The following is a 25833-nucleotide window of genomic DNA, read 5'->3' on the forward strand; positions in this document are numbered from 1 at the left end:
AATTACATGGCGGCAAACAACAACAAAAAAATCTGCTAAAAAATGTGGCCGGTAGAATTTTTCAGACTATAGAAAACAAAAAACACGCACATATGATAAGATGATCAATGCAATTTTCCGAGGTGTCGACGTAATGACGTCACACCGTTAAATGAGAGTAAGTGCTTCACAGCGGCAGGCTCAGAGAACTGAGAGATCATTTTTAAGTTTTGCTTTTTTTTCTATATATATATTTGAAGGCATGCTGTTACTGTTAATGCTGACATAAATCTACAACACTTTTTTTTGTTAAATTGTCAAAATCAATCAGATATTTTTCAGTATTTTGTCATATTGTCAAGAATATTGTTACAGCAAAAATACCCAGATATATCCTGATATTATTTTTATATTATTATAATTATTATTATTATTATTATTATTATTATTATTATTATTATAGGTGGAGCTGACCAACATCCAGAAGAAATACTACCGAGCTATCTTGGAGAAGAACTTCTCCTTCCTGTCCAAAGGAGCCAACCAGCACAACATGCCCAACCTCATTAACACCATGATGGAGCTCCGCAAGTGCTGCAACCACCCCTACCTTATCACCGGTACACACACACACACACACACACGCTGTCATCCATAATTTATAGACAGACACTCCTCTCTCGCTCTGTCTCACGCCTGACCTCATTATTCCCGGTTCGTATGCGCACCTCCTGGATGACATATTAACGGTCGTGAGCAGTTTATTGGCTTTTTATAATTAGACATCATTTCACAACAGTAACATGTTCTCAACCAACGGGAAGTCGAAACAACATGGGATGTTGAAACAGGGGTGTTGAACGAGCGATAAACAAACACGCGTGTGTTCGAGAACACGGAAATGTTCTTTTACTGTGAATTTTTGAAAACGCCAACTATCGCTTAGTTAATTCACTGTAAATGTCGTTCTGATGTTTTTTTTTCCACTTAAAGAACTCTAAATTGTGAGACACATTAAGGTGAAAATAAGAAAGAGGAGGATTTTTTACAAATGTAGCTCTCGAAAATGAAGTCGAAATCATGAAAAACAGCCAAAATTTCAAGAATAGAGTTGAAATTATATTTCCAAAATAAAATTACATTTCAAGAGAAATTCTGTCCCTTTTAGCACATAAACACAGTTTGGTAATAAGTATCAGGCCAAAAAAATTGCATCTATTCAGAAGTGAAACTGCACGAACTCGGAGGAAGTGGCCGCACTCGTGCAGAACCACATAGCTGGAAATAGAGGGATGCGAGGGTATCCATGGTAACACCTGCGCGCAATACAAAGAGGAAATGTGGTATCAGAAGCCACAAAGATTTGATCCAATTTCATTTATAATATAATTTCAACTTTATTCTCCACTTTAAGAATTTTTTTCTTGTACGTTTCACCTTTTTTTTATCAAACGGCAAAATGAAAAAGAAAAAAAAAAATCCTCCTGTAAATTTTCTTTTTCAATATGGGCCAAATTCACCGTCGTAGAAAGTGAGTTTGAAAAGCACTGAATATATATTAAAAAATAAGAAAAATCCACCTGAACTCGCCTTTCTTTACCTTTCCTCTCAGGAGCCGAAGAGAAGATCCTGGAAAGCTTCAAGAAGTACCACAGTCCGGACGCGCCGGACTTCCAGCTGCAGGCCATGATCCAGGCGGCCGGGAAACTGGTGCTCATCGACAAGCTGCTGCCCAAATTGCTGGCCGGGGGACACAAAGTCCTGGTCTTCTCCCAGATGGTGCGCTGTCTGGATATCCTGGAGGACTACCTCATACAGAGACGGTGAGGGGGAGGGAGAGGCGGGTGGGGGAGGGGCAACGAGTAAACCTTATTATTACCTTATTTTTCTCTTTATTTTTTGAGAGAAGGAATATCCAAAGCTAGAATAAAGAGAATTGACATTTAAAATAATGTGATGCAACATTTGTCTTCGTGTGTGTGTGTGTGTGTGTGTGTGTGTGTGTGTGTGTGTGTGTGTGTGTGTGTGTGTGTGTGTGTGTGTGTGTGTGTGTGTGTGTGTGTGTGTGTGTGTTTTTTTTTCCTTCCCCGCAGCTACACGTACGAACGCATCGACGGCCGCGTGCGGGGGAACCTGCGGCAGGCGGCCATCGACCGCTTCTGCAAGCCCGACTCGGACCGCTTCGTGTTCCTGCTCTGCACCAGAGCCGGCGGGCTGGGAATCAACCTGACGGCCGCCGACACCTGCATCATCTTCGACTCCGACTGGAACCCCCAGAACGACCTGCAGGTGGGCGAAAAAACAACAACAACAACAACAACAAAAAAACAACAACCTTACAAAAAAATACGAGTAGAATATCAGGCTGCTGCAGGAATGAATCCGTGCCGGCGTTCGCACCGTCTTTGGGGACTCGTCGACAAAACGAGCGCTTCAAAGGACGACGTGAATAATGAAGGGAACGTGTTCTGATGTGACGCTCGTTTCTTCATCCTGTCAAATATCAAACCGCCCGATTAGCTCCGCTATCCGACTGGTTCCCATTGATCTACTTCCTGTTTAATGGTTGTGACTGTTTTTTTTTTTTTTTTTTTCTATCAGGGGACTTTGTTGTCTTTGTTGACGTGTTAAATGTTGAATATATTATCGTACTTCGTGCCGTGCTGCATTTAGCCGGTTAAATTTGCAGCCTAATTAGTCGCTCAAGTTCAACTGCAGGAGACCTTGATCTTGCAGAATTTTTAATAAACTTGCTGTCAACTCCTAAAAAAAAAAAAAAAAAATAATAAATAAAATGATCTTTTCTTTAAAAAAAATGTTGGGATAATAACCGACAGAAAGAGTTGAATAGACATTTATTTAAAAAAACAACAACCTGCTTCCGATTGTTATATTGATAATATAAAAGGATTCATCTTTATCACATGTAATGATGGAAACTACTTAAAGATTTTGTCAAAAACAACTTTGAAAAGTATTTTGATGTTTTTATGGCCATAAAAATGTATTACAGTGAGATTTGGCTTCAATATTAGGGCTTTTGTTTTGGGAATTAAAATTTGTATTAGGTTTTGAAAGGTTTGGTACATGACGTACATATATTATTGTTTTTAGGATACAGTAATGCATATTTGTTTTATATTATGGAGGTAGACTCCAGTACATAAAGAAAAATAAACAAATGAATAAAACCCAAAAGGAAAAAAAAAAAAACAACGAAACAAGTAGAAAACACGTCACACACACGTATATCCTCATAAATGACGTCACACCTCAGGATCACATCGTCACAGAGATCATTTATGATTATTCAGACCCATCCGTTTCCATGGAGATGCTCCTCCTTCCTGAATCGCCTCTTATTCTACTGAGCATCAACCCGTTCTTATTGCGCTTCCGTTGCCTTCCAGTCTTAAAAACAAGGTTGTTGTTTTTTTTAGCATCATAACATAACAGTTATGCTAAATTCATCTTTTGTTACAAACATTGTGAAAATCTGACATATTTACTTTGATTAAAAAAAACATTTCTTCAGTTCATTCATAAAAATAAAAAAAAAGGGGAAAAAAAGCCTCCTGAAGTATTTTGCCAATCCAGCACTAAAATAAAAACGCTGATTAAGCTTTTTTTTTTTTTTTTTTTTTCACTCGTTCTCAGGCTCAGGCGCGCTGCCACCGGATCGGCCAGAGCAAAGCGGTGAAAGTCTACCGGCTGATCACCAGGAACTCGTACGAGAGGGAGATGTTCGACAAGGCCAGTCTGAAGCTCGGCTTGGACAAAGCCGTCCTGCAGGACATCAACCGGAAGGGAAGCCTCAACGGGGTAACGGACGACGTCTTAAGATGAGACGCCGCGTGCGGACGGTTTCCGACGAGTGTAATTTCTCACGCGTCCCGTCTTGGCAGGTGCAGCAGCTGTCGAAGCTGGAAGTGGAAGACTTGTTAAAGAAAGGAGCGTACGGAGCGCTGATGGACGAAGAGGACGAGGGCTCCAAGTTCTGCGAGGAAGACATCGATCAGATCCTGCAGAGACGGACGCAGACCATCACCATCCAGACGGAGGGGAAAGGATCCACGTTCGCGAAGGTGAGAATCCTTCAAAACATGGAAATTGTTGTTGAGATCGAATATAAAAGAGACTAAATATTTGTTTTTCTGTCCTTCAGGCCAGCTTCGTCTCATCCGGGAACAGAACCGACATTTCTCTGGACGACCCCAACTTCTGGCAGAAGTGGGCCAAAATCGCCGAAGTGGAGATCGACTCCAAATCGGAGAAGGTACTTAGATTTAAAGAAATGAAAACAGACAGAAATAACGAGAGTTACAAAGACTGAGGAGGTGTAAAAAAAAAAAAGAAGAAAAAAAAATCACAGAACTGACTGAAAGAAAACGGAAAGAGAAAAACCAAACTGAGAAGTAAAAGATGAAAAGCCTTAAGCGCTGATGAGGAAATTGATTTCTATCCAGCTGAGGCAGAGTGGAGGAGAAGGAGGATTATTAGTGGAGTGGATGTAAAAAAAAAAAAAAAAAAAAAACGAGGTGCGGAACAACATCAGGCAAAAATGGATTTGATCCAAGTTTGAGAGCACAAGATGGAGGAGAGGAAAAGAAAGTAAACGAAGGCAAAATGAGGGAAGGAAGGAAACGCTTCTTTTTGCCTCTCCTCTCCTCTCCTCTCCTCTCCTCTCCTCTCCTCTCCTCTCCTCTCCTCTCCTCTCCTCTCCTCTCCTCTCCTCTCCTCTCCTCTCCTCTCCTCTCCCCTCCTCTCCTTCCTAACAGATGGGATGCCTTAATGACTGAAGCAGATTGCAATCCAAACACTGCTAGATGTCTTCAAACATTATATATGTGTGTGTGTGTGTGTGTGTGTGTGTGTGTGTGTGTGTGTGTGTGTGTGTGTGTGTGTGTGTGTGTTCACCATGACTTCATGCCTCCATTCTCTTAATACCTGAAACCAGTGAATCGTTTTGTGTTTTTGAATTTTTTTTTTTTTTTCTGTCTGTCGTGTCCTTGTCTTATGAATAAAACGCCGTCATACGTCTCCTCACCTTCATCTTCATCTTCTCCATCTTCCTCTTCACGCCTGAACGACCTGTTTTCCGTCTCCCCGTCGCAGGAGTCCCTGGTGATCGACACGCCGCGGGTAAGGAAGCAGACGCGTCACTACAACTCCTTCGAGGACGACGAGCTGATGGAGTTCTCGGAGCTGGAGAGCGACTCGGAGGACCGGCCCTGTCGGACCCGTCGCCTCGGCGAGCGCAGCCGGCGGTACCTCCGCGCCGAATGTTTCCGGGTCGAGAAGAACCTGCTCATCTTCGGGTAGGACCGGAGACTCTTCATTCACGCACGGTGTCCCGTGATCATGTTTTGGTACACAAGTGTCAACTTCGATGATTTAAAATACAAAAGAGCAAAATATCTCTCTTATGGAATTTACAAAAAAAGTAAAAAATGAATCTGGTTCTCATCACACAAGTATCAGGATGATGCACTCAAAACGGCCCCCCTCCCCCCCCCCAAAAAAAGGAAGTGTGAAACGCTGGAACACTTCTCCTTTTGTTTTTACCCGAAACGTTCTCCATCTTGACTACGTGTCGAGAAAAGGGGGTGGAGCCACCGAGTTTTTTTTTTTCTTCAAATTAAGCCATCTGAGGAAGCTGCAGCGAACAAACGTGTTCTTTCTTTTGCACTTCTGCACGCCGGACGGAAATAACCAGCGTGTTTATCAAGTGTGGTTAAACAGAGGAGCACGAAAACACCGTTGATTTCTGGGTAAAATATTTGCTGAATTTTCTCTTCCTTTCTCCGTCCTTCGCTCCCGTCTTCTCCAGTTGGGGTCGGTGGAAGGACATCCTGAACCACGGCCGCTTCAAATGGCACCTGGCAGAGAGAGACATGGAGGTGATCTGTAGGTGAGTATCGCAGGAGAAACCATCAAATGTCCCGATTTATACAGTGAGATTTAACAGCAAAAAAAAAAAAAAAAAAAGTCTTCATATTAATGAATTACGTGTCCGTGAGACATGTACCAGTAAAACCTCCCTGTGTTGTTGTGGTCACGCAGGGCTCTGCTGGTTTACTGCCTGAGACACTACAAAGGCGACGACAAGATCAAGAGCTTTATCTGGGACCTGATCGCACCCACCAAGGAGGGCCAGGACCAGGCGCTGCTCAATCACTCCGGTCAGACCCTCCGCCGCTTAGTCGGCATTATCTGCATCGTTGTCGTTCAAAGGTCAAGGTCAAGGTCACCGCGACCTCAATGCTACACGTTGTTGTGAACATGAGATCTCTGGAACGCCCTCGATGGAGCTCCTTCGAATGTGACACAATTGTTCACTCGGCCTCGAACTTGAACTGGCTAGGGCTTGGTGGTGAAAGGTCAAAGTTCAAGGTCACCGTGACCTCATGCCCCTCTCATCCGTCCGTCCCGTTCCCGTGAGCGCAATAGCTCAAACAACGCGTCGAAGAAATTTCGTGAAACTTTGCAAAGACATTCACTTGATACCAACGGTGACCTGATAAGATTTTGGTGGGCAAAGGTCAAAGGTCAAGGTCACTGTCCTATCCCAACGCAATATTTCAGGAACGTCTGGAGGGAATTTTCTTTTCAAATTTGTCAATTGTTTTCAACATTTTTACTCAAAGCTAAACTGATAAGATTTTAGTGGCCAAAGCTCAAAGTGATATCTCAGATTAACAACCGGTGAGCTTTTCGCCATCTGCTGTGTTTTATGCACTTAGATAAACATAATCCAAAATAAATTTGTAATGTAATGTAACTATTTACCCATGAACCATAAGTTATTTTTTAATTTTTTTGTTGTTTTTGTTTCTGTGTCGCAGGTCTATCGGCTCCGGTTCCTCGGGGCAGGAAGGGGAAGAAGCTGAAGACCCAGCTGAGCGTCTCTGAGGTGAAGAACGCCGACTGGCTGGTCCACTGTAACCCCGAGGTGGTGCTGCAGGACGAGAGCTACAAGAAACACCTCAAACAACACTGCAACAAGTCAGTTCACTAGCTCTTACGCTAACTCAGATTAGCATTAGATTAAACATTCATTTATTCCCTGAGATTCTCTCCCAGAAACGTCTTCACTAGTTTGTGAGATGATGACGATTTTTTAATCTTTGATCATGTCTTATTTATGAGCCACACAACAACAGTTTAATTCTGACCTCATTAAAATGAGTTTTTTAGGGACAGTAATTGTCTATTAAAGCTTTTATTGTGGTGCATTTATAATTCATAATCCATATAAAAAGTTCAAACCCTCCCTCCTCTTTGTTTTGTTCCTCGACAGGGTGCTGCTGAGGGTGCGGATGTTGTACTACCTGAAGGTGGAGGTTCTGGGCGAAGCTGCCAATCAAGCTGCAGAGGGGATATCTGCCAGGTAACGGAGCAGCGTCCTCCACTGATCACATGCTCGGTTTTATATGTTGGTAAACTATTATTCATTCACAGATTTTTTATTTTTTTTGGGGGGGGTGTTTTATCCTCCTGCTTGTTTAAATGTTTTTTATCAACTGAACGGCGAGATGTCAAAATGTCATTTGATAGATTTCCGACTGACAGTTTTTTTTCCGGGATGTTCGGTGTCCCGACTTGACACTGACTGACAGACTGACTTGTGTGTGTGTGTGCGTGTGTGTGTGTGTGTGTGTGTGTGTGTGTCTGTTGACAGCAAACTGGAGGTGCCGCTGCCTGACATCGACTACATCGAGATCCCGGTGACGTGGTGGGACGCCGAGGCTGACAAGTCTCTGCTCACCGGAGTCCACAAACACGGTGAGAGCCGTCAGAAGGATTTCTGACGAGCGCTGTCGCGTGACAATCGTTTTTCTCGTCGTGATTTAGAGACGATTCAGTTCTTAGTTGTTTACAAGACGATTTTTACAGCTCGACATCAACAGCTTGTCAGCATTTTTCTTAGATGCTGCGTTTGAACAGTGATTCAGAGAACAAACATGGAAGGCAACTGTTGTTTGTTCGTTGTGCTTAAAGCTAGAAATGGCATCAGAAACACTCTCGTGTGTGTGTGTGTGTGTGTGTGTGTGTGTGTGTGTGTGTGTGTGTGTGTGTGTGTGTGTGTGTGTGTGTGTGTGTGTGTGTGTGTGTGTGTGTGTGTGTGTGTGTGTGTGTTTTAACGACGTGTCCGTCTGTCACTGTTCGTCCTCCGACAGGTTACGAGCGGTACAACGCCATGCGGGCCGATCCAGACTTGTGTTTCCTGGAGAGAGTCGGGATGCCGGACGTGACGGCGCTGTCGGCCGAACAGGGAGGAGGGGAGGCGGCCTCCGACATGACGGACAGGTACGGGACGCACACGTTTACACGCACACGCGACAAGAACCGAGATAACTCGCACATTAGTGAATGTTAGCGTACGTTAAAATATATCATTTACACGGACAATCACACATTTTCATCCTTTTCAAATTGTCTTTTTTTTATGTTTCTCTGACAGTTTAGTTTTTAAATGTGAATTGTTGTAAATTTGATGTTTGATAATATGATTCAAAATATTAATGAAGACTTTTAACCAGGTTTTAACTCAGAAAGCCTTTTCAGGAGGCCGTAAAGCATCGACTTACCTCGAGACCTTCAGGGTCACGGTTGATAAAATGCGTCGGTGGGCGTGTCTGTTTGAGTGACAGGCCTGTGGTGCAGTCAGGTTACGGCAATCGGTGGGCGGGACGAAGCACCGCCGGGTTTCCAGTCCTATCGAATCAGATCCACCGCTAGCTCCTCCCCCCAGCTCGTGCAAATGTTGAAAAAAAAAATCATCTTTTCATGGTCTAAAAGTCTGTATTACACATGTTATTTAAGTCTGGAGCGATACGGATGGAAACCGCAGCATCGCACAACCTCGAAGGGCTGATTGTAATTTATTTATTGTTGATAGTCGCAGCAGGCGCCAACACGGGTGCGAAAAAACCCGCATCCGACGGCGTGTCTGTTTTCCGTCGACGCCGCCACCTCGCTGCCCACGCTGCCCGCTTTACACGCAGGGTGCGAAGAAAACACACATACATGCAGATCAGAAATTGCGAATTTTTACCGCTGGTTTCACTGCACTCGCAAGTCTTGCGAGAAGAAGCGACAGTGGGGAATCATTTTTTTTTTTTTTTTTTTTTTTTTTTTTTTAATAGCCAGAAAGGAATAAGTGACAGAAAGAGAGAGAGAGAGAGAGAGAGAGAGAGAGAGAGAGAGGAGTCAAAACAGATGACAGAATAAAAAACGCAGTGTGGGAAAATTATTTTCTGGGTGCTGCCGACGCTCCGGCTGATGGAAGCGGCAAAAAAATAAATAAATAAAAAGAAGAAGATGAGAGGCGTGTGTGCTCCGATGGTGGGGGAGGGAGCTTTGATCCTCTTCTTGAAGGTAATTGAAGTTGTCATCCGCTTTGTTACCTGTTGGACCTGCAGCTGCTCTCAGCTCAGCACGGCGGCGCAGAAGATTCCTCCGGTCTCACAATGTTCGCTCCGCGGGGGTTCCCAGGTTTTCGGGACAGGATATATAAAAAATTTAAAAAAAAAAATCTAAATAAAAGGAAACAAAATACACTGAGGGTTGATGTTACGGGGGTGATATTGCGGCGCCAGGAATGCGGCTGCACCGGAAGTCGAGCAGTTGTCGGAAAAAAGTGTTTTGGGTAAATTATTTTCTTTTAATTGCTGCCCGAGGAGTGTTTATTTTTTATTATTTTTTTTTTTTTATATTCTGTTAAATCCACACTCGCAGCGCAGGAAGGAGTTTTTTTTTTTTTTTTAGAAAACAGATGTGATAGCCATAAAAGTTTTGAAATGTTGACTACAGAGTCCCGAGAAAAAGAGCAAGTCGTACCGCCGTGGACTTTTATTTACAGCTTCTCACCTCTTGTTCGTTGCCTTCTTTTCCTTTTTTTAATTTTAGCGTGTGCAAAACCGAGGAGGCAAAGGACGACGCCGAGATCAAAGCCGACGGAGGAGAGGACAGAGACGAGATCAGCAAGGTGAGAAACGTTCTCCTGACACGGGACATCTTCACTCCACAGACAGCCTGTCAGTCGATAACATACTCTTTTAATGTATTATAGAATAATAATAATAATAACTAATAATAATAATAAAAAACTTTAATAATCATAATAATACACTTTATTTGTACACCACCTTTCATACAAGAAATGCAGCTCAAAGGGCTTCACAGCAACAGAATTACATGCAGTGTTTCACAAAAACTGATGTAAAGGAACATTTAAAGATATTGAAAAGAAATGAAATGCATAAGAACCGATAAAATACAAAAGAAATATATAAGTATAATAAGTCTAAATTTGTAAAATTGCTAGAGAATTTTTTTTCTTACATTTTTGATGCTTTCAGTTTGAAGGCTTCTACTTCATGTGAAAACATGATCGTTTGATTTGAGCAGATAATAGATGATATTGTAAAGAAATTTAAAAAATAAAATCTAATCTGGCTTTTTAAAAATATTTTTACTTTATGACGTTTCACTTATTCTTTTTAAAGTGCAGTGGATTTATTATTTTTTTCCCCTATCAGGATGAAATGAGAATATGAAATGTCACATGTAAAAGTGAAATATGAATTTGTAATATCTGTCATTGTTGGGGGGAAATACAAACAGATAAAAAAAAATATAAAGTGTATAAAGATTTGCTCTGATTTTGAGAAAATTATATTATTTTGATTTTATTTTATTCTATTATTATTATTTTGTAATTATTTTCCTTTGCTTTGTAATTGACACAATGTCAAGATCAGTGATTTCTCGGTATAAATAAAGGTTGATAAAGGTCATGATACAAAAAAAATCTTACGGTCCATTTTGAAGTTTTAGCTAAAATATATTCAAAGATTTTTGGCGATGTGGAACACAGTTAAAACCTGTTTACCCAGGATGTTATTTTGCATATATTTTCCATTTTCAGAATATTCTTACTTATATTGACATAACCATACTGCCCAACCTTATGACTGAGTATCCGTATAAAAGAATTGATAGAAAATAATTGTTGCTGCTAGTTATGTAGTAAAACTTGAAATATAAAAGTAGTTATATGTCATTTTTATTTTGGTGATTTTTTTTTTTTTTTTTTTTTTTTTTTTTTAATGATCCCGGGTCATTTTTGCGTATGTTTTTTTTTCATTATAGGAGGAGGAAACCTGCTCGAGCACCGATACCTCGGACAAGCCCGACAGCACAGGTCCAGGTGAGACACCAAAGAAGCGTCTTTACATTTCAGATCGACCGTACCGCTCGCGCTTTTACTGAGACTGTTCTTCTGGAACTTTGTCTTTTTTACGGACGGCTTAATAACGGCTCGCGCCTTTGTGGAGGTAATCGGAGCGATCGTTTGAACCAGTAATTTTCCTTTTTTTTTTTTTTTTCTGTACCGAGTCTGACATCCCTTCAGACGGTTTGAAATAATTTCCCCTTTCCGCTGGATTACATCTCACATCCCCCCTCTTCTGTTCTGACAAGCGGCGATTTCTCACCACGTCTCTTTCTCTCTCTCTCTCTCTCTCTCTCTCTCTCTCTCTCTCTCTCTCTCTCTCTCTCTCTCTCTCTCTCTCTCTCTCTCTCTCTCTCTCTCTCTCTCTCTCTCTCTCTCTAATAATGTGGTCCAAAACATCCCGTATCCTGACTCGGAGAAACTTTGTGTCTTTTCAGACTCTCAGATGTCCGGCGACTTGTGCGCCCAGGATGGAACTCTGGTCACTACGACGACGACGACGACGACGACGATGACGACGACGACGGGAACGACAGGGACCGGCGTGGCGTCTCTCCACGTGGTCCAGGCCCGCCCCCTCTGGCCCACCGGGCCCGCCCTCACGGCCCGCCTGCGGCGCCTGATCACCGCCTACCAGCGCTTCACGCTGCGCCGCGAGCCGCTGCTCAGGCACGACTACCTGCTTCACGACGGCCTCGTCGGCATGGGGATCGGAGGGGGCGGAGCCGCGCACGGTCATCACGCCGGAGGGCCGCTGGCCTGGCAGCTGGGCGAAGAGCTGAGGAGGTGCTCCGTGGTCGCCACCGAGCCGGACCCCCTGTTTCTGGAGTGGCAGAGGAGGTAACAATAATACTGTGATGTCAAAGTTAAAGATTCTTGTTTTAGTGTGTGTGTTGACTACAAGCAGCGACGTCACCCGTTGGTTTGTCAACGGCCGTTATGAACCCGGAGTTCGGAGCGGTTTGGAGCAGGAAGTGACCATATTTGGGCGAGCGGTGGATCTGACTCGATCTGATTGGAAACCCGGCGATACTCCGCCCCGCCCACTGATAGCTGTAACCTGACTGCACCCCAGGCCTGTCAATCAAACAGAATCGCCCCCAGAAACACAGCTTTTTGAGGCTTATTTTCTAATTAACGACGGGATTATTTTCAGATGGACCTTCAGAAAACGAATAAGAAGGGGCGACTTTAGCTAAACAACACCGAGATAACTCGTGGAGAAATTTTATTGACTTACGAGACTAGCTGAATGGGAGTCCATGGAGGCTTTTTGGAGCCAACCTCTAGTGACACTCGGTGGTATTGCAGCTTAAGGCACTTCCTCATTTTTCAGAGCCGAGAGTGCTCAACAAACGTCACCTGACAATTCATTTGTAACATTTCTTTGTCCTTTTTTTTCCCGCCGTGTCTTAAGGTGGACTCGCCGAGAGCAAGCCGACTTCTACCGCACGGTGTCGTCGTTCGGGGTGGTGTACGACCCGGACAGGAAGACGTTCGACTGGTCCCAGTTCAGAGCGCTGGCCCGACTGGAGAGGAAGACGGACGAGAGTTTGGAGAGATACTTCAACTCCTTCGTCAACATGTGCAGGACAGCCTGCAAGCTTCCTCCGAGGAAGGAAGAAGGTATTGACTGTGGAAAAAGGAATCTAAATATTACTGACGGGTTTTTATGTGCTTGTTTAAAATGTCACTGAGAACAGGAAGCTCTGCTTTTTCCTGTTTCGTATTGTAGCAACAGTCGGTCGCTTCCACGAGTACAATCACAGTCAAACACGACGTTAATGTCGTCATTCAGGTGTCCTAAGTAGTGAAAGGGTCCCGGCTGCAGACCTCATGGCCTTCCTGGGGACCCTTTTACTCTGCACCGATACTGACTCCTGCTGGTGGAAGGATTCATTTGATTCATTTAGAGTCGAGAACATTCAATTTAGATCCAAACCCACTTAACAAATCAGATTTTTATTAAGTTCCAAAGAAATGAAACACGAGATCAAAGTGTGCTCTTATTTTTGGGGCAATTCGCTCGCAAAATATACACAATTTTTGTTCGCGCGATCTCCGTTTCCACGGCAACACGTGGGATCTGCCTAAGAACTGGAAAACATTCAAGTCGCCTCAGTGGACTCTTACGTAACGTACGCAATGTTTACTACTCCGGGAAGTAAGCCGACCCTTAGCAACCGCCCCAGCAACAGAGGTGGTTTCTAGTCCGTTTTTACTGCTTTCCAGAGATCGTTTCTCAAACTGAATAAATACAGCACATAGAAACGCTAAACTGCTCAGTCTCGTTGTAAGTAAGATATCTGATGGAAAACAAGATGTATTTTTTTTAATGATTTTTAGCACCGCATCATGTGTTAAAACCAAACCGGTCAAGCCAACCGCCGCCGCCAGCGTTTTTATTCAGTGCGCGACTATTCCGTGGTGTTTCGGGACGGGAGCTCGGAGCGACAAAAAAGGACCCCCCCCAAAAAAAGACACAATTTCATTAAAATGGGTCACATTTAATAGACCTATAACAAGGTCAAAACAACATTATATTGCATGTTGTTGCCGTTACGCTGATTTGAGCACGTTCTGAATGTTCAGTCGACCAATCGGATCGCCCGGTCGGCCACTTGCGCTATAATAATAAATTGGAGGACATACAACACGCATATTTTTAATCTGCCGCACGTGTGTGGGATAAATCGCAAACTCGTCAAAGACGGGAGCGACTCTCACGCAAACACACTCAAACTAATAAATCCTTCTTTTTTTTTTTCTCGTCTGGCTCCTTTCATCTCTGCGTCTCTCATTTTCCCTTCTTTCACTGCCTCACCTCTTCCTTTCATGGTGTTTTTCCCACCTCCCCCCCGTCCCCCTCTTGTTATCTCCCAGGCCTGGTGGATCCCGCTGTGCTCGTGGAGCCTCTGACGGAGGAGAGAGCGGCGAGGACGTTGTACCGCATCGAACTGCTGCGCAAGATCAGAGAGCAGGTGAGGCCTTTGAAGAAAAACAAAAGCGACGTCGCAAATAGTCGACGTTTCGCCGTCGCGACTCTGAAGTTAGAAATCGAGTTCAAAAGTCGATCTCGAAACGCAACAGTTGTTTTGCGTGGACTCGGTTCGGAGCTCGTTTGATGAACCCGATTCAGCTCTTCTGACTTTAAAAAAAAAATTTTTTTTATCTGTTTTGTGTTAAAAACTAACTTTCAAGTCAAAGCCGAAAGATGAACGTCCTTTAACGTGTCTGGAAATCCGTGTTTTAAAAAAGGCACTTCCTTAACCTATCATTTTGTGTCACAATGTAGTCAAGACAAGTCAGTTTTATTTACCTATTGAATTACATAATTCAACAATTCCCACGTAAGCTGGGGGGAAAAACAAACCTCTGACAGATGGAAGGAAAAACTCCCTTTTAGCAGAACCGGGCTCAGAGGAGACTTAAATGTGCATATTTTCTACACTTTTAAAAGTAATGGAGATCATTACTGGTTTATGGTTCCCCCCTTTTGGGAACGTCACACTTCCGAGTTGAGAGCGTTCACAAACATGTGGCACGGCAGCCCCGAGGATGATGTCCTCTATTAGCATACGGACAAGTAAAAAAAACAACCTCGTAGTTTTTAACCAATAGGAAGGAAACATTTCATGAAAATTTGCTTAATTTTGTTTTTTTTTGGTTTTACACTATCAGTGTTTTTACGGTAAATTTTTAAGCGTTATGCTTTTATTATTTGTTAATAATTGAGAGGAAACAGGAAATAAGTGGAGACACTGTTTTCTGGTTTAACACTGATGGTGTTTTTTTTTTGGAGTCTTAACTTTTCAATGAAATTGAAAACTTTTTTTTTGGTACATTTTGTAACAATTACTGATGATAGTAATTTGACCTCTGACCTGCACCCCTCTCTCAGGTTCTCCGTCACCCGTTGCTCTCGGCCCGCCTCCAGCTGTGCCGCCCCTCCCTCTACCTCCCCGTGTGGTGGGAGTCGGCCAAACACGACCGCGACCTCCTCGTCGGAGCGGCGCGCCACGGCCTGAGCCGCACCGACTTCTACCTCCTCAACGACCCCCAGCTGAACTTCCTGGAGGCTCACAGGAACTACGTCAGGGGCCACCCTGCTCACCTTCATCCTCAGAGTCACCATCACCCTCACCACCTGGCAGCTCATCCCGGCATGTCCTCCTCTTCATCCTCGTCACACCCGCAGCTGCCTCATCCTCACTGCTGCCTGTACGACTCTGGAGTCGGTCACCACTCCCCTCAACCTCCCGAGTATCCCCACCAGTCCTCTCACCACCACCACCACCACCATCATCACCACCACCACCAGCAGCACCTCGGGCCTCCGTCTGCTCCCTCTCCTTCCTCATCATCCTCCTCCTCTCACCTTCACCCTCCTCCGCTGGATGCCCACGACTCGGCCTCAACGAGTCTGGGAATAGTTCCCGGGTCGCGGGGCGACTTCCTCGACTGCCCTCCTCTGGACGAAAGTCTGGAGCTGGGAGCGCTGCAGCACGACGCCATGTCCGCCGAGGCTTTGCACGGCGGGAAGGCGTCCAAGGACGCCCTCAACGGTTTCCCCTTCAACTCGGCGGCGGGGGGCCAAAGCATGCTCAACTCGTACGGCGTGGGCGGAGCCGACCTCGACTCCAAGCTGAGGAGCGACGTGCTCGTCGGCGAGCAGGGCTCGTCGGAGGAGACCGGGCTGATGGCGCCGTCGGTGGAGCTGGATCAGCTACAGGTACGCGCTGAGATTTAGTGATCAATTCTGCCGTTAAGATAATTTTATCTATCTGTAATTGAAATGCATGAAAAGAGTATTTTTTTATAGTTGATTATTTTTTTTTAATCGTTTTTAATGATTTATTTGCTGTTTTTTCTTCTGTAAAATGTTAAAAGATATCCCAGAGCATGACACAGAACTGAGGATCAAACAAATGCTAATTATTAATTAGCTATTAAAATTGCTGTCTGAATTTGTTTTTGAAGACCGCCTAATTGCTAAAAAGACAAATTTTCTGTTTCTTTGCTTCAACATCTTCCTCGTCTCTTTTCCCTTGTTAAATTACTCGTGTCACCATCACATCCCCCCTCCCTTCTCCCTCCCACCCTCCCCTCCCCTGCAGGCTCCCTGGGACAGCACAGACCACACCAGTCCCGCTCACCACATGTTCAACGAGTCCGATCCGATCCTGGGTCCCTCCGCGCTCGAACCCGGCTTCCTGGAGGAGGAGGACGAGGAGGCGCGGGGGGGAGACAGAGTAGGGGAGGAAGGCGGGACTCTGGAGGAGTGTTTAGGCCTCCCGCCATCCTCCTCTCCCTCCCATCCGTCGGCGGGGGACTCGGTGGAGCCGCTGTCCTCCAGCTACATGCTCTTTAAGGTTTGGTTTTGCCATCTAGTGCCCAAAACAAAATAACTCATTGCACAGACGGTAGACAAACTGCTAAAAAAAAAAAAAAGGGATTATTAAACTAATTAAACTATTAAAATGGCTTATTGACATAAGGACCATCTTTAAAAGTAGCTCATAATTCAGTGATTTCAGTAAAAGTAACGGTTGTTCAACATTTATTGCACCTCAACGCTGTGACATAGAAACCCCCTGCTAGCTTCCCGGCAGCCTAATTGCAGAGCAACACGTCGGCCACTTGCTGAGGCTGCGGCCGAGCTGGCAATTATAAATCAACCTTCAGGCTTGAGTAAGTCTGACACTTTGATTTTGTGTGTATTTATTCAGGACATTGGTGTGAACGAAGAACCCAGCGCCGACCAAACGGACCTGTCCGCCAGCCCGCCGCTGCCCTTCGCACCACCTCCTCCGCTCTCCCTGTCCGACATCACGGCCCACGAGCCGCAGGATGGACTGGGCCACTCGGACGTCTCGGAGAGCCTGACCAATCCCGTGGAGGAGGAGGAGGAAGAGGGGGAGGAGAGGGAGGGAAGTGCCGGGTTTGAGTTCGATGACAAGGAGGAAGAGGAGGCGGAAGACTTGTCGAGGGGTGCCGAGGAGCTGAAGTTGGAACGACAGAGGGATCGACGTCTGGAAACGGAGGGATGTAATCCGCGACGAGGTGCGTCGATGGTGAAATATTCAACCTGCTGTTTATTCCACAGATCGTTGACCGCAAATATGATATAGATCATGCAGTTTGTAATTTTAGCGAAGGTTGACCCTGTAATTGTAAAAACACCTGAAACCCCAATGGTTTCACACCCTTTTAGACCATTTACAAAGTCATAAGGTGTTGCAATGCTGCTCAACTCCCAGTGGCAGGTTTAAAACAACGCCGGCAGATAGCAGTGCACACCAGGATTTGTTCTGATACTCAAAGAAAAATGCCAATGTTTCCTCGCACTACTTTACATTTACTCGATGGTTTCTGATCGCAGGTGCAGACCAAAGTCTGGGAGACTTGAATCCAAACATGGAAGTCCCAGAGATGGACGGGATAGAGCCGGAACCGAGCCTGGGAGGAAAGGTTAAGAGGAAGGAGCTCTTAAACCAAGTGTCTCAAGACCTTCAGGGGGGCTTTGACCGGGCGGAGCCTAAAGAGGACTTGACCCGAGACGTCGACCCTTACCTCGGAAAGCTGGAAGAGGAGGGCAGCCTCGTGTGTCCCGAGTCTATCGAAGAGCCTGCGGAGGAGGTGGCCGCTTTGATCTTGTATCAGCCAGTGGAGGAACAGACGATGGATAATTCTCTTGACGCCGAAGTGTTGATGGGCAACGCAGCTGGAGAGTTTGTGCAAGCAAAAGGGATCCCGAGAGATCCCGGTGAGGGCGGTTCGGTGGACCGCGCGGACCTCGCTGATCAAGTGGACGAGATCTCGGAGGGTCAGGTGGATCACGTCGATCATGTTTCTCTGATGGATGTTGCGGTGGTACAACCCTGCGATGGGAAGGCAGCGAAACGATTCGACACCAAACCGAACGAGATGGAGATGGAGAACATGTACTCGGTATATGCCCAGCCTTCCCGCGCTTCTGTTTCGGTCCAATCCCCCACAGTCCCATCAAAGTCCGCCCGAGTCCCCAGAGAGAGCGATTGTATAGATGGAGCCAAAGTCTCCTTGGATGAGGAACACTGTGAGGGTTCAGTTGAAGACCCGAATTTACCAGATGGCGGCAGAGACTGTAAGGACAGATCCCTGACGTCCTCCCTTGATCAAGACAGCAAAGACAATCTGCTCGATCAAAATGAAATCAAAGTTGCTTCCGCTCTTACTGACGCGAAGCCACTTGATCTGAAATTCTCTGTTTTACCAGACAGCGGCGGTGAAAGAAAACCGGAGACCCTGGTCCTACCAATCAAAGTAGAGGAGACCAAGATGGAGTCCGTTGAGGATGTCTGCCCCGACAGCTCTGAAATCAAACACGCAAATTTCTTTTCCTACGCTGTAAAGTCAGAAGACTTGGTGACTAAAGCTGAGCAGTTAGACTATCCTGTAAAACCCGAAACTTTCGAGGCCAAACCCGAAGATCTGAGCCTTCCCATGAAGCCTGAGAACTTGGACACCAAACCCGAGGTTCTCCAGTTCGTAGCCTACACGGACGGCAGCGAAGTCAAAACCGAAGTCAAACCGTTTGCTCTGGGACTCATCGCCTTTTCAGACGGTGCCAAGCTCAAGACCGAGACGAAGCCCGAAGGTTTGAGGTTAACGGCCTTTTCTGTTACGTCCGCCGTCAAGCCCGAAGCCAAGATGGAGAGTCCGGCGTTCACGACCTACCCGGATAGCTCCGAGGTAAAACCCGAGGCCAAGCCGGAGGGCCTGGAGTTCGCAGCTTTGTCCGTCGTCAAAGCCGAGACCAAGCAAGAGATGTTGGAGGCCGACAGCACAGTCCTGACCCCGAAGCTGGAGCAGGCGGACGGGCTGGCGGACGCCTCGGAAAGCTCGGTGTTGAAAGGCCAAGTGAAGGAGGAGAGGCCGAGTACGCCGGGTAAGAATATGGAGTCTCGGTAAACGGTTCAAAAAGTTAGCTGGTTTTATCATTTAATCTGTGAAATGAATTTTCGCTTTCAAGGCAAAATTGTTGAGTTTAAACGTGTCATCCTCCTCCGTGTAGTGCCTGTGGTGGAAGCTTATGCCGGCAGCCCCCGGTTTGCGACTCCTATTTCCATGTGCGAGATTCCCGACAGCCTCCACGAAGCCCGGGAGCCGACCATCGCTCAGCTGTTACAGGAAAAGGCGCTTTACTCATTTTCCGAGTGGCCAAAGGTACCGGAGCGTCGTTTCTGTTTTAAAATGCCTGTTAAGGTATCTGTATGTCCGACACGTTTAGAAGTTACCGTAGATGGTAGAACGGGTTGCCCGCTAAATCCTACTGCCCCACATGTAAAAGTGTCTTATGGCAAGAGGCTGACACCTCCGATTTGCTTCTGATTTTGGCAAGTAAGCGTACATGGCAGCTCTGCCTCCATTGGTGTGTGAATGTGTGTTAATTGGAAACGTGTAAAGCGCTTTGAGACCGCAAAGGTCTCAAGACCAATTACCGTTTACCACCTCATCCAAGCAACATAACACTTTTCTAGCAGCTAATTGCAATATTGTAAGAAATATTTTTAAAAGGCAGCTCTCTTTCTTTTTTTAAATACGTTCCTTTAGAAGACTATTCCCAAAGATTTGCTTTTAGTTTTTACAGATTTTAAGCCCAAAAATACCCCGTTTCAAGGTTTCCCTCCAACACTGTCACCACTGTTTTAGATGTCGCTGTATTTTTGTGGCACCTTCGGTGTAATTCTTGTCATCAATGTCGAACCGTTTTCCATCAAAGTTAAGTCCGCTCATCTGATCTTCCTTCGTGTGTCTTACTTCAATTTTGTTGACGTCTTTGCTGCCCCCTGCAGGACAGAGTGATCATCAACCGCCTGGACAGCATCTGCCACGCCATCCTGAAGGGGAAATGGCCTTCGTCGAGCGAGCAGTACGACTCGCCGGGCTCCCTGACCGCCAACTCCTGCCTGGCCAACAGCTTAGCCCAGCACCACCAGCAGCAGCAGCAGCAACAGCAACAGCAGCAACAGCAACAGCAGCAACAGCAACAGCAGCAGCAGCAACAACAGCAGCAGCAGCAACAACAGCAGCAGCAGCAACAACAGCAGCAGCAGCAGCAGCAGCGGGCGGGTTTCCTCACGACCACAGCGTCCAGCTCCATCCCGGGCCAGGCCCGAGTTCAGCAGGTGAATCCCGGACTTGGGTTTTCCATCCCTCCCCCGCTCACAAGACTACCGAAGGTGAGAAACTCGCTGGGACCGTGATGAATGAATGGATGAATCCCCTTGTTGTACATATCAGTGTATCTATCATCTGTCTACATTTATCTCTCTCTCATACCATGGTCCATACAAGTGGTGTCCAGTTTTGCATATAATGCTAATCATTTTTGGCAAAATGCATCAACACTTAGTGCGCCCATTAATTTAATGTAATTTAATTAATTTACCGATTATTCTTCTACGGATTATTATTTTACTTTCAATTATGCTGATAAATTAAAGTACAAAATATGAAGACATTTTTAAACGTATATGTTATGTAAGGACCTTGTTCATTGTATAGTTTAACACCAAAAAATCTTAACACCCTTAAAACTCCCTTCCGGTTATCAAAATTACAAATCGAGAAAAAAAAAAACCCTCCCTTAATCCCCTTAAAGTGGCTTAAATTTAACTTTTAACACCTTCGATTTGAGTCAGCAGTGCAGATCTGTGAATATGTAAACAGGCTCCAGGTTTAAAACTTGATCCTCACCGGAGGAGGTCTTTAAATAAGCCGAAGCAGATGTCTTCCTTTAGTCGCACATACGCAGCACGTAGTAAAATGTCCAAATGTAAAGCAGGTTATTTCAGGTGTAGTATCGGACACCTCGAAGTCACATCATTGCTTATTTGTCAAGCTTCCTTTCCGTGTAATGTCAATTTTTTTTAATATAACATATCGTATGTGTATATTAGACATTCGGCAGGATGTCAATTTATTATTAATACCCAATTATTTCCGTCTGACTAATTAACAATACGGTGTTCTTTAAAACCCCAAAAGATGGTTTCCAAAATGCTGCGCACCTTAAACCAGGAGGCAGACGGATTATTAGCTGTTTTATTTGACTCATACGTTTGCGGATAAACAAGCCGAGGAAGCTCGATGTTATTCATCGGGTGCTCGAAAAGCAGCTTCCAAAAGATGACGCGTCGCTCTCATAAGATCGAAATAAAAAAAATTGTTTAAATGTGTGTTGAGTTGACCCGGCTGACAGCGTCCACTGTGTTTGTGTCTCAGTCCATATGTGTGTTTAACAAAGCCATCGTCTCTCTCCCATCCTTGTCTGCCCCTCACCCACCCCGTCCACCTTGACAGTACATGCCGCGGGGCGGCGCATGCGGGCGCGGAGCATGGCGCCTCACCTCCTTGCCTCTCTTACAGGAGAGGCTCGTGGCTCCTCCCTTCCTCCCCGAGCTCAAACGAGCGGGGGGTCGGAGGTCGTTCGACTACGAAGCCGCTGCCGCCGCGGCGGCCGCCAAGGTTTTAGCCGGGAAGCCTGCGTCGTCGTGCCACGCCGCCGCCGCCGCCACCCCGGCCACCTCCAGCGGGGAGACGGTGCCGGTGGTGGCCCCGCCCTCCCACCGCCCGGCAGCCCTGTTGATTAACGGCTGGCAAGAGGCGGCCATCGATCTGACCAAGTCTTCGGGAGAAATAAGCACTACTAGTGGCATCGGGACAAATGAAGCCGTAGGCGGCGGTGGCGGCGGCGGTCACAAGCTGCCGCCGCCCCCCATCACGGCGCCGCTCCCCCCCGGCTCGGTGGGAATCGACATGGCCGGGATACTGCAGGCCGGCCTCATCCATCCCGTAACGGGGCAGATAGTTAACGGGAGCCTGAGGGGAGATGATTCATTGAGGAGGAGGAGAGGGAGGAGGAGAAATGTGGAAGCTCTGTACTCTGAGTTCACCAAGAGCCGAGGACTGCACCTCCCCGACACACAGGTGGGTGGAGGGAGGGGGGGATGGAGGGAGGGGATGGGGGCTTTTTCCTGCCTAATGCGTGAAAGAGAGACGAAACCTCACTGGGGGACACTTTTGGGGGACGAATTTAAAGTCAAATAGAAAAAAATGAGGGAAATCTGTTTTTCACCCGCTCAGCATTTCAAAGCTTCTGTGTGTGTGTGTGTGTGTGTGTGTGTGTGTGTGTGTGTGTGTGTGTGTGTGTGTGTGTGTGTGTGTGTGTGTGTGTGTGTCTCTCTCTCTCTCCGTGTGCAGGGCCGGGTGGAGGTGATCAGCCACTCCTCCGTCTCCTCCTCCACCTCCTCGCCGTCCCCCTCCCCCTCGGAGCGACCGGCGGGGCCCCCCACGCCCTCCTCCTCCTCCTCCACTCCCACGCCCACCCAGACGCCGCCGCAGCCGGAGATCGTGGCCATCGACAGGGAGGCGGCGAGCAAAGGTCTGATCGAGTGGCTGCGACAGAACCCGGGCTACAGCATGGACCTGCCCACCTTCGCCCACGTAAGTCCGACGTTTTCGGGTGTAAATCTTTTAAGGTGGTGTTTGTTTGTTTTTTTCCTCACCTTTGTGATTTCACCTCCTTGATTTTATTTTTTCTTCTTTTTTTTTCCCCACCAGTCCGGAGCCGGTCTGCTGCACGGTTTCGTGGAGCGTCCCAAACAGAGGAGGCATCGCTGCAAAGACCCCACCAAGCTGGACATTAACTCTCTGACGGGCGAGGAGAGGGTCCCCGTGGTGCACCGAGGCACCGGGCGCAGGGTAGTGGACTCACGTACACACACAAGCACATAAACGGCATTTATTTATTTATTTGTATTTTTAAACCTTTACCGGTAAAAGTTCAGTCACGGGGAAGTAGCGAGTCTAACTTTGTGACGGGTCTGGTGTCGGGATGGGACACCGTAATTTTTGCATATTCAAATAGTGGTTACGACATAGAATAATCGATTCGTGTATATGCGCCTGCTTGTAATGCGTCACTCCCGCCACCAGGTGGCGGTGATGCGCCTAAACGCTGTTTGCCGGCCGCCGTTAAACAACATAAAGGGAAGATAAACACGCGGCGAATAATCAAATTGCGACTTTCGAATAGTCGGCACTGGTCTGGTGGTTCTGTGGTGCCAAATCTGCTTCTGACTATAAAGCCAGAAAAAAAATCTTAAATATTAGATTGATATCATTATTATAATTTTTTTTGTCCCGGCGTTTCTTCCCTCTCAGCTTGGTGGCGCTATGGCTCCGGCCATCAAGGAGCTGTCCAGGTGGCTGGATGCCAACTCGGAGTACTACGTAGCTCCGGACTGGGCCGACGTGGTCCGACACTCTGTGAGTACGACGCGACGTAACACTGAACTCCTGTTTGCTTGAATTTGCGTTAATTATCGCGATCGCGAGATTTACGGGAGATTTTTTTCAGTTTTTATTTAACGTGTTCTCAAACTTTTATCGTGTCGATTTCTTGCTATAATTCATCGCTTTCAGTCACTGAAGCTTTTAACCGTTTCCCCCGTCCTCTCTCTCGCAGGGTTTCCTCCCCGAGGGGAAGTTCTCCCGGATCCTGACAGAACCGGTGAACAGAGACCCGGGCTCCCGGCGCCGAGGACGTCGTCCCCGCAGCGAGATGCCCAAACCCCTCCTGTCCGTCTCCGACGCCTCCTCGTCCGGCCTCGGCCCGCCGCTCTTCATGAACGGCGGTTTGATCGGCAGCATGGACTCCATGGTGGCGATGCAGAACCTCCGCGGCGGCATTCCCGGCATTCCCATCTCCGGGATCATGGCGGCCGGATTCCCGCACGGCTTCTCCGCCGCCGTTTCGGCGGGAGCGGCCGGCGCGTCGGCGGAAGACGCCAAGAACGGGCTGAGCATGTTGCCGATGATGCTGCACGGCATCCCGCACCCGCACGGCGCCGCCATCCCGCAGCACGCCTTGTTCAGCGTCGGCACCATGATGGCGCACACGCCGCCGCCTCACCCCAGCTCCTCCTCCTCCTCGTCGTCGCACTGCGCCGCCAAGGTCACCACGACGACGGCGCCGTCCGACAGCCCCTCCTCTACGACGCCCGCCGAGAGAGAGGGCGCCGCCTCGTCGTCGACCGGCGGCGACAAGGAGAAGAGTCGGGAGGAGAAGGGAGCCGCGGACGGCAACAAGCGAGCGGCCGGCGCCGAGGTGGCGGCGACGGCGGCGGCCATCATCACCTCCACCAGCCGGGCCCACCTCAGCGCCGCCCACCTCGGGGCCGGCACCGGCAGCCACCTCACCTTCAACCCCTTCCTGATCCCGGGCATGTCCCACAGTCTGCTGTACCCGCACATGTTCCTGCCCCACGGCGGCATCATGGCGCTGCCGGCCATGCCTCCCGGCGCCGTGGACGGCTCCCCGGGCAGCCCCAAGAGGAGGAGGAAGAGAGGGCGGGAGGACGGGGAGCGGGGGGAGGAGGAGAGGGAGCGGGAGAAGGCGGCGACGGGAGACGCGGAGGAGAGAGAAAGTACAGTGAAGGCCGGAAGCGCCCGCTCGGCCGCCGCCTCCTCGTCCTCCTCCTTGTCCTCCTGCTCCGTCCCCTCTACCTCAGCGCCGGGCCCGGGCCCGCCTCCGACCCAAGAGCTCCAGACTGAGCGGGGCAACGCGGAGGACGGGCCGTCGGAGGAACCGGACTCCAATAACCACAGCGAGGGAGCGGCGGCGGTGGCGGCGGAGGAGACGGGAGAGGAGGCGAAAGAGGAGGCTGAGAGGCCGGACGCTGAGGCGACGAGAGGAAGCGTAGAGGACGGGGACGCCGCCGAGGCCTAAAGAGACGACAAAAAAGAAGAAAAAAAAAAAAAAAAAAAAACGACGTCCTGCCGGCGCTCTCCTCCCGTCTCTTCTCCGTCTCCTCCCGTCTCCTCCCCGTCGCTCTCCTTTTTTTTTTTTTTTTTTTTTTTTTTTCTCGACTGAGCAACCGTGTAAAGTTTGTGCCGTGTCTTGTCAGTCAATGTCCATGTAAAGACTTTTATTATGACGATGACTTCACGATGACGATTATATTCGACTCGGTCACGTTTATATGCCGAGACCCCACCCACCGTCTCCACGCCCATCGTTGTATACAAAACAAAAACAAACAAAAAAAAACAACAAACAAAAAAAACAAAAAAACTAGTTTAAGAAACGATCTCCTCTGTATTCTTCCTCCCCTTTCATTTCCTGCATCGAGACTGACACTCCGTCAACAGGAAACACACACACACACACACACACACACACACACACACACACACACACACACACACACACACACACACACACACACACACACACACACACACACACACAAACACACACACACACACGCTCGCACACACCACAGGGCAATACGTGCGAACCGAGGAGCGGCTTCGACAGTTAACATCCATCTAGTTTTTAAAGCTCAAAGGGATTTGAAAAAAAAAAAAAAAGAAAAAGTATTTTGTTTTTTTTACCGAGGACGACTGGGACGGTTTCTTTTTTCGTTTCACATTTTGGGGGAATTTCCGGGAAAAAACAACTCACACGCCACTAAAACATGCGATTTTTAATTCATTTGGGAGGCAGAACCAGCGTTCACCACACGTGTGACACCTCTTCTTAGAAAACACTGATGAACATCAAC

The 25833-nt window shown here is 47.3% G+C and overlaps 1 protein-coding gene across 5 annotated transcripts in view; it reads left to right on the forward strand.

Moving 5' to 3' along the window:
• The window catches only part of chd6 (chromodomain helicase DNA binding protein 6), an 80584-nt gene that overhangs the window by 53918 nt on the left and 833 nt on the right, over positions 1-25833 (forward strand). For 2 of the 5 annotated variants that reach the window (XM_069715317.1, XM_069715318.1), the window contains exons 17-45: positions 443-599; positions 1592-1802; positions 2073-2268; positions 3637-3801; positions 3885-4064; positions 4145-4255; positions 5095-5297; positions 5810-5890; positions 6043-6161; positions 6825-6984; positions 7280-7369; positions 7661-7764; positions 8160-8289; positions 9892-9970; positions 11137-11194; positions 11656-12058; positions 12636-12844; positions 14102-14199; positions 15120-15950; positions 16336-16590; positions 16948-17281; positions 17601-19148; positions 19275-19426; positions 20056-20442; positions 21566-22192; positions 22466-22708; positions 22826-22966; positions 23429-23533; positions 23733-25833. The exon at positions 23733-25833 is cut by the window's right edge and continues 833 nt beyond it. In XM_069715317.1, coding sequence (XP_069571418.1) covers positions 443-599; positions 1592-1802; positions 2073-2268; positions 3637-3801; positions 3885-4064; positions 4145-4255; positions 5095-5297; positions 5810-5890; positions 6043-6161; positions 6825-6984; positions 7280-7369; positions 7661-7764; positions 8160-8289; positions 9892-9970; positions 11137-11194; positions 11656-12058; positions 12636-12844; positions 14102-14199; positions 15120-15950; positions 16336-16590; positions 16948-17281; positions 17601-19148; positions 19275-19426; positions 20056-20442; positions 21566-22192; positions 22466-22708; positions 22826-22966; positions 23429-23533; positions 23733-24995 — 8640 coding nt within the window. In that variant the 3' untranslated portion in view covers positions 24996-25833. The remainder of the gene's footprint in view (positions 1-442; positions 600-1591; positions 1803-2072; positions 2269-3636; positions 3802-3884; positions 4065-4144; positions 4256-5094; positions 5298-5809; positions 5891-6042; positions 6162-6824; positions 6985-7279; positions 7370-7660; positions 7765-8159; positions 8290-9891; positions 9971-11136; positions 11195-11655; positions 12059-12635; positions 12845-14101; positions 14200-15119; positions 15951-16335; positions 16591-16947; positions 17282-17600; positions 19149-19274; positions 19427-20055; positions 20443-21565; positions 22193-22465; positions 22709-22825; positions 22967-23428; positions 23534-23732) is intronic. The other 3 variants (XM_069715320.1, XM_069715319.1, XM_069715321.1) reach the window with 3 other exon arrangements.

This window comes from Brachyistius frenatus, unplaced genomic scaffold, assembly GCF_029030835.1.
Source record: "Brachyistius frenatus isolate BFR_SWC_R1_liver_20210118 unplaced genomic scaffold, ASM2903083v1 Contig_141, whole genome shotgun sequence".
Taxonomy (NCBI): Eukaryota; Metazoa; Chordata; class Actinopteri; family Embiotocidae; genus Brachyistius; species Brachyistius frenatus.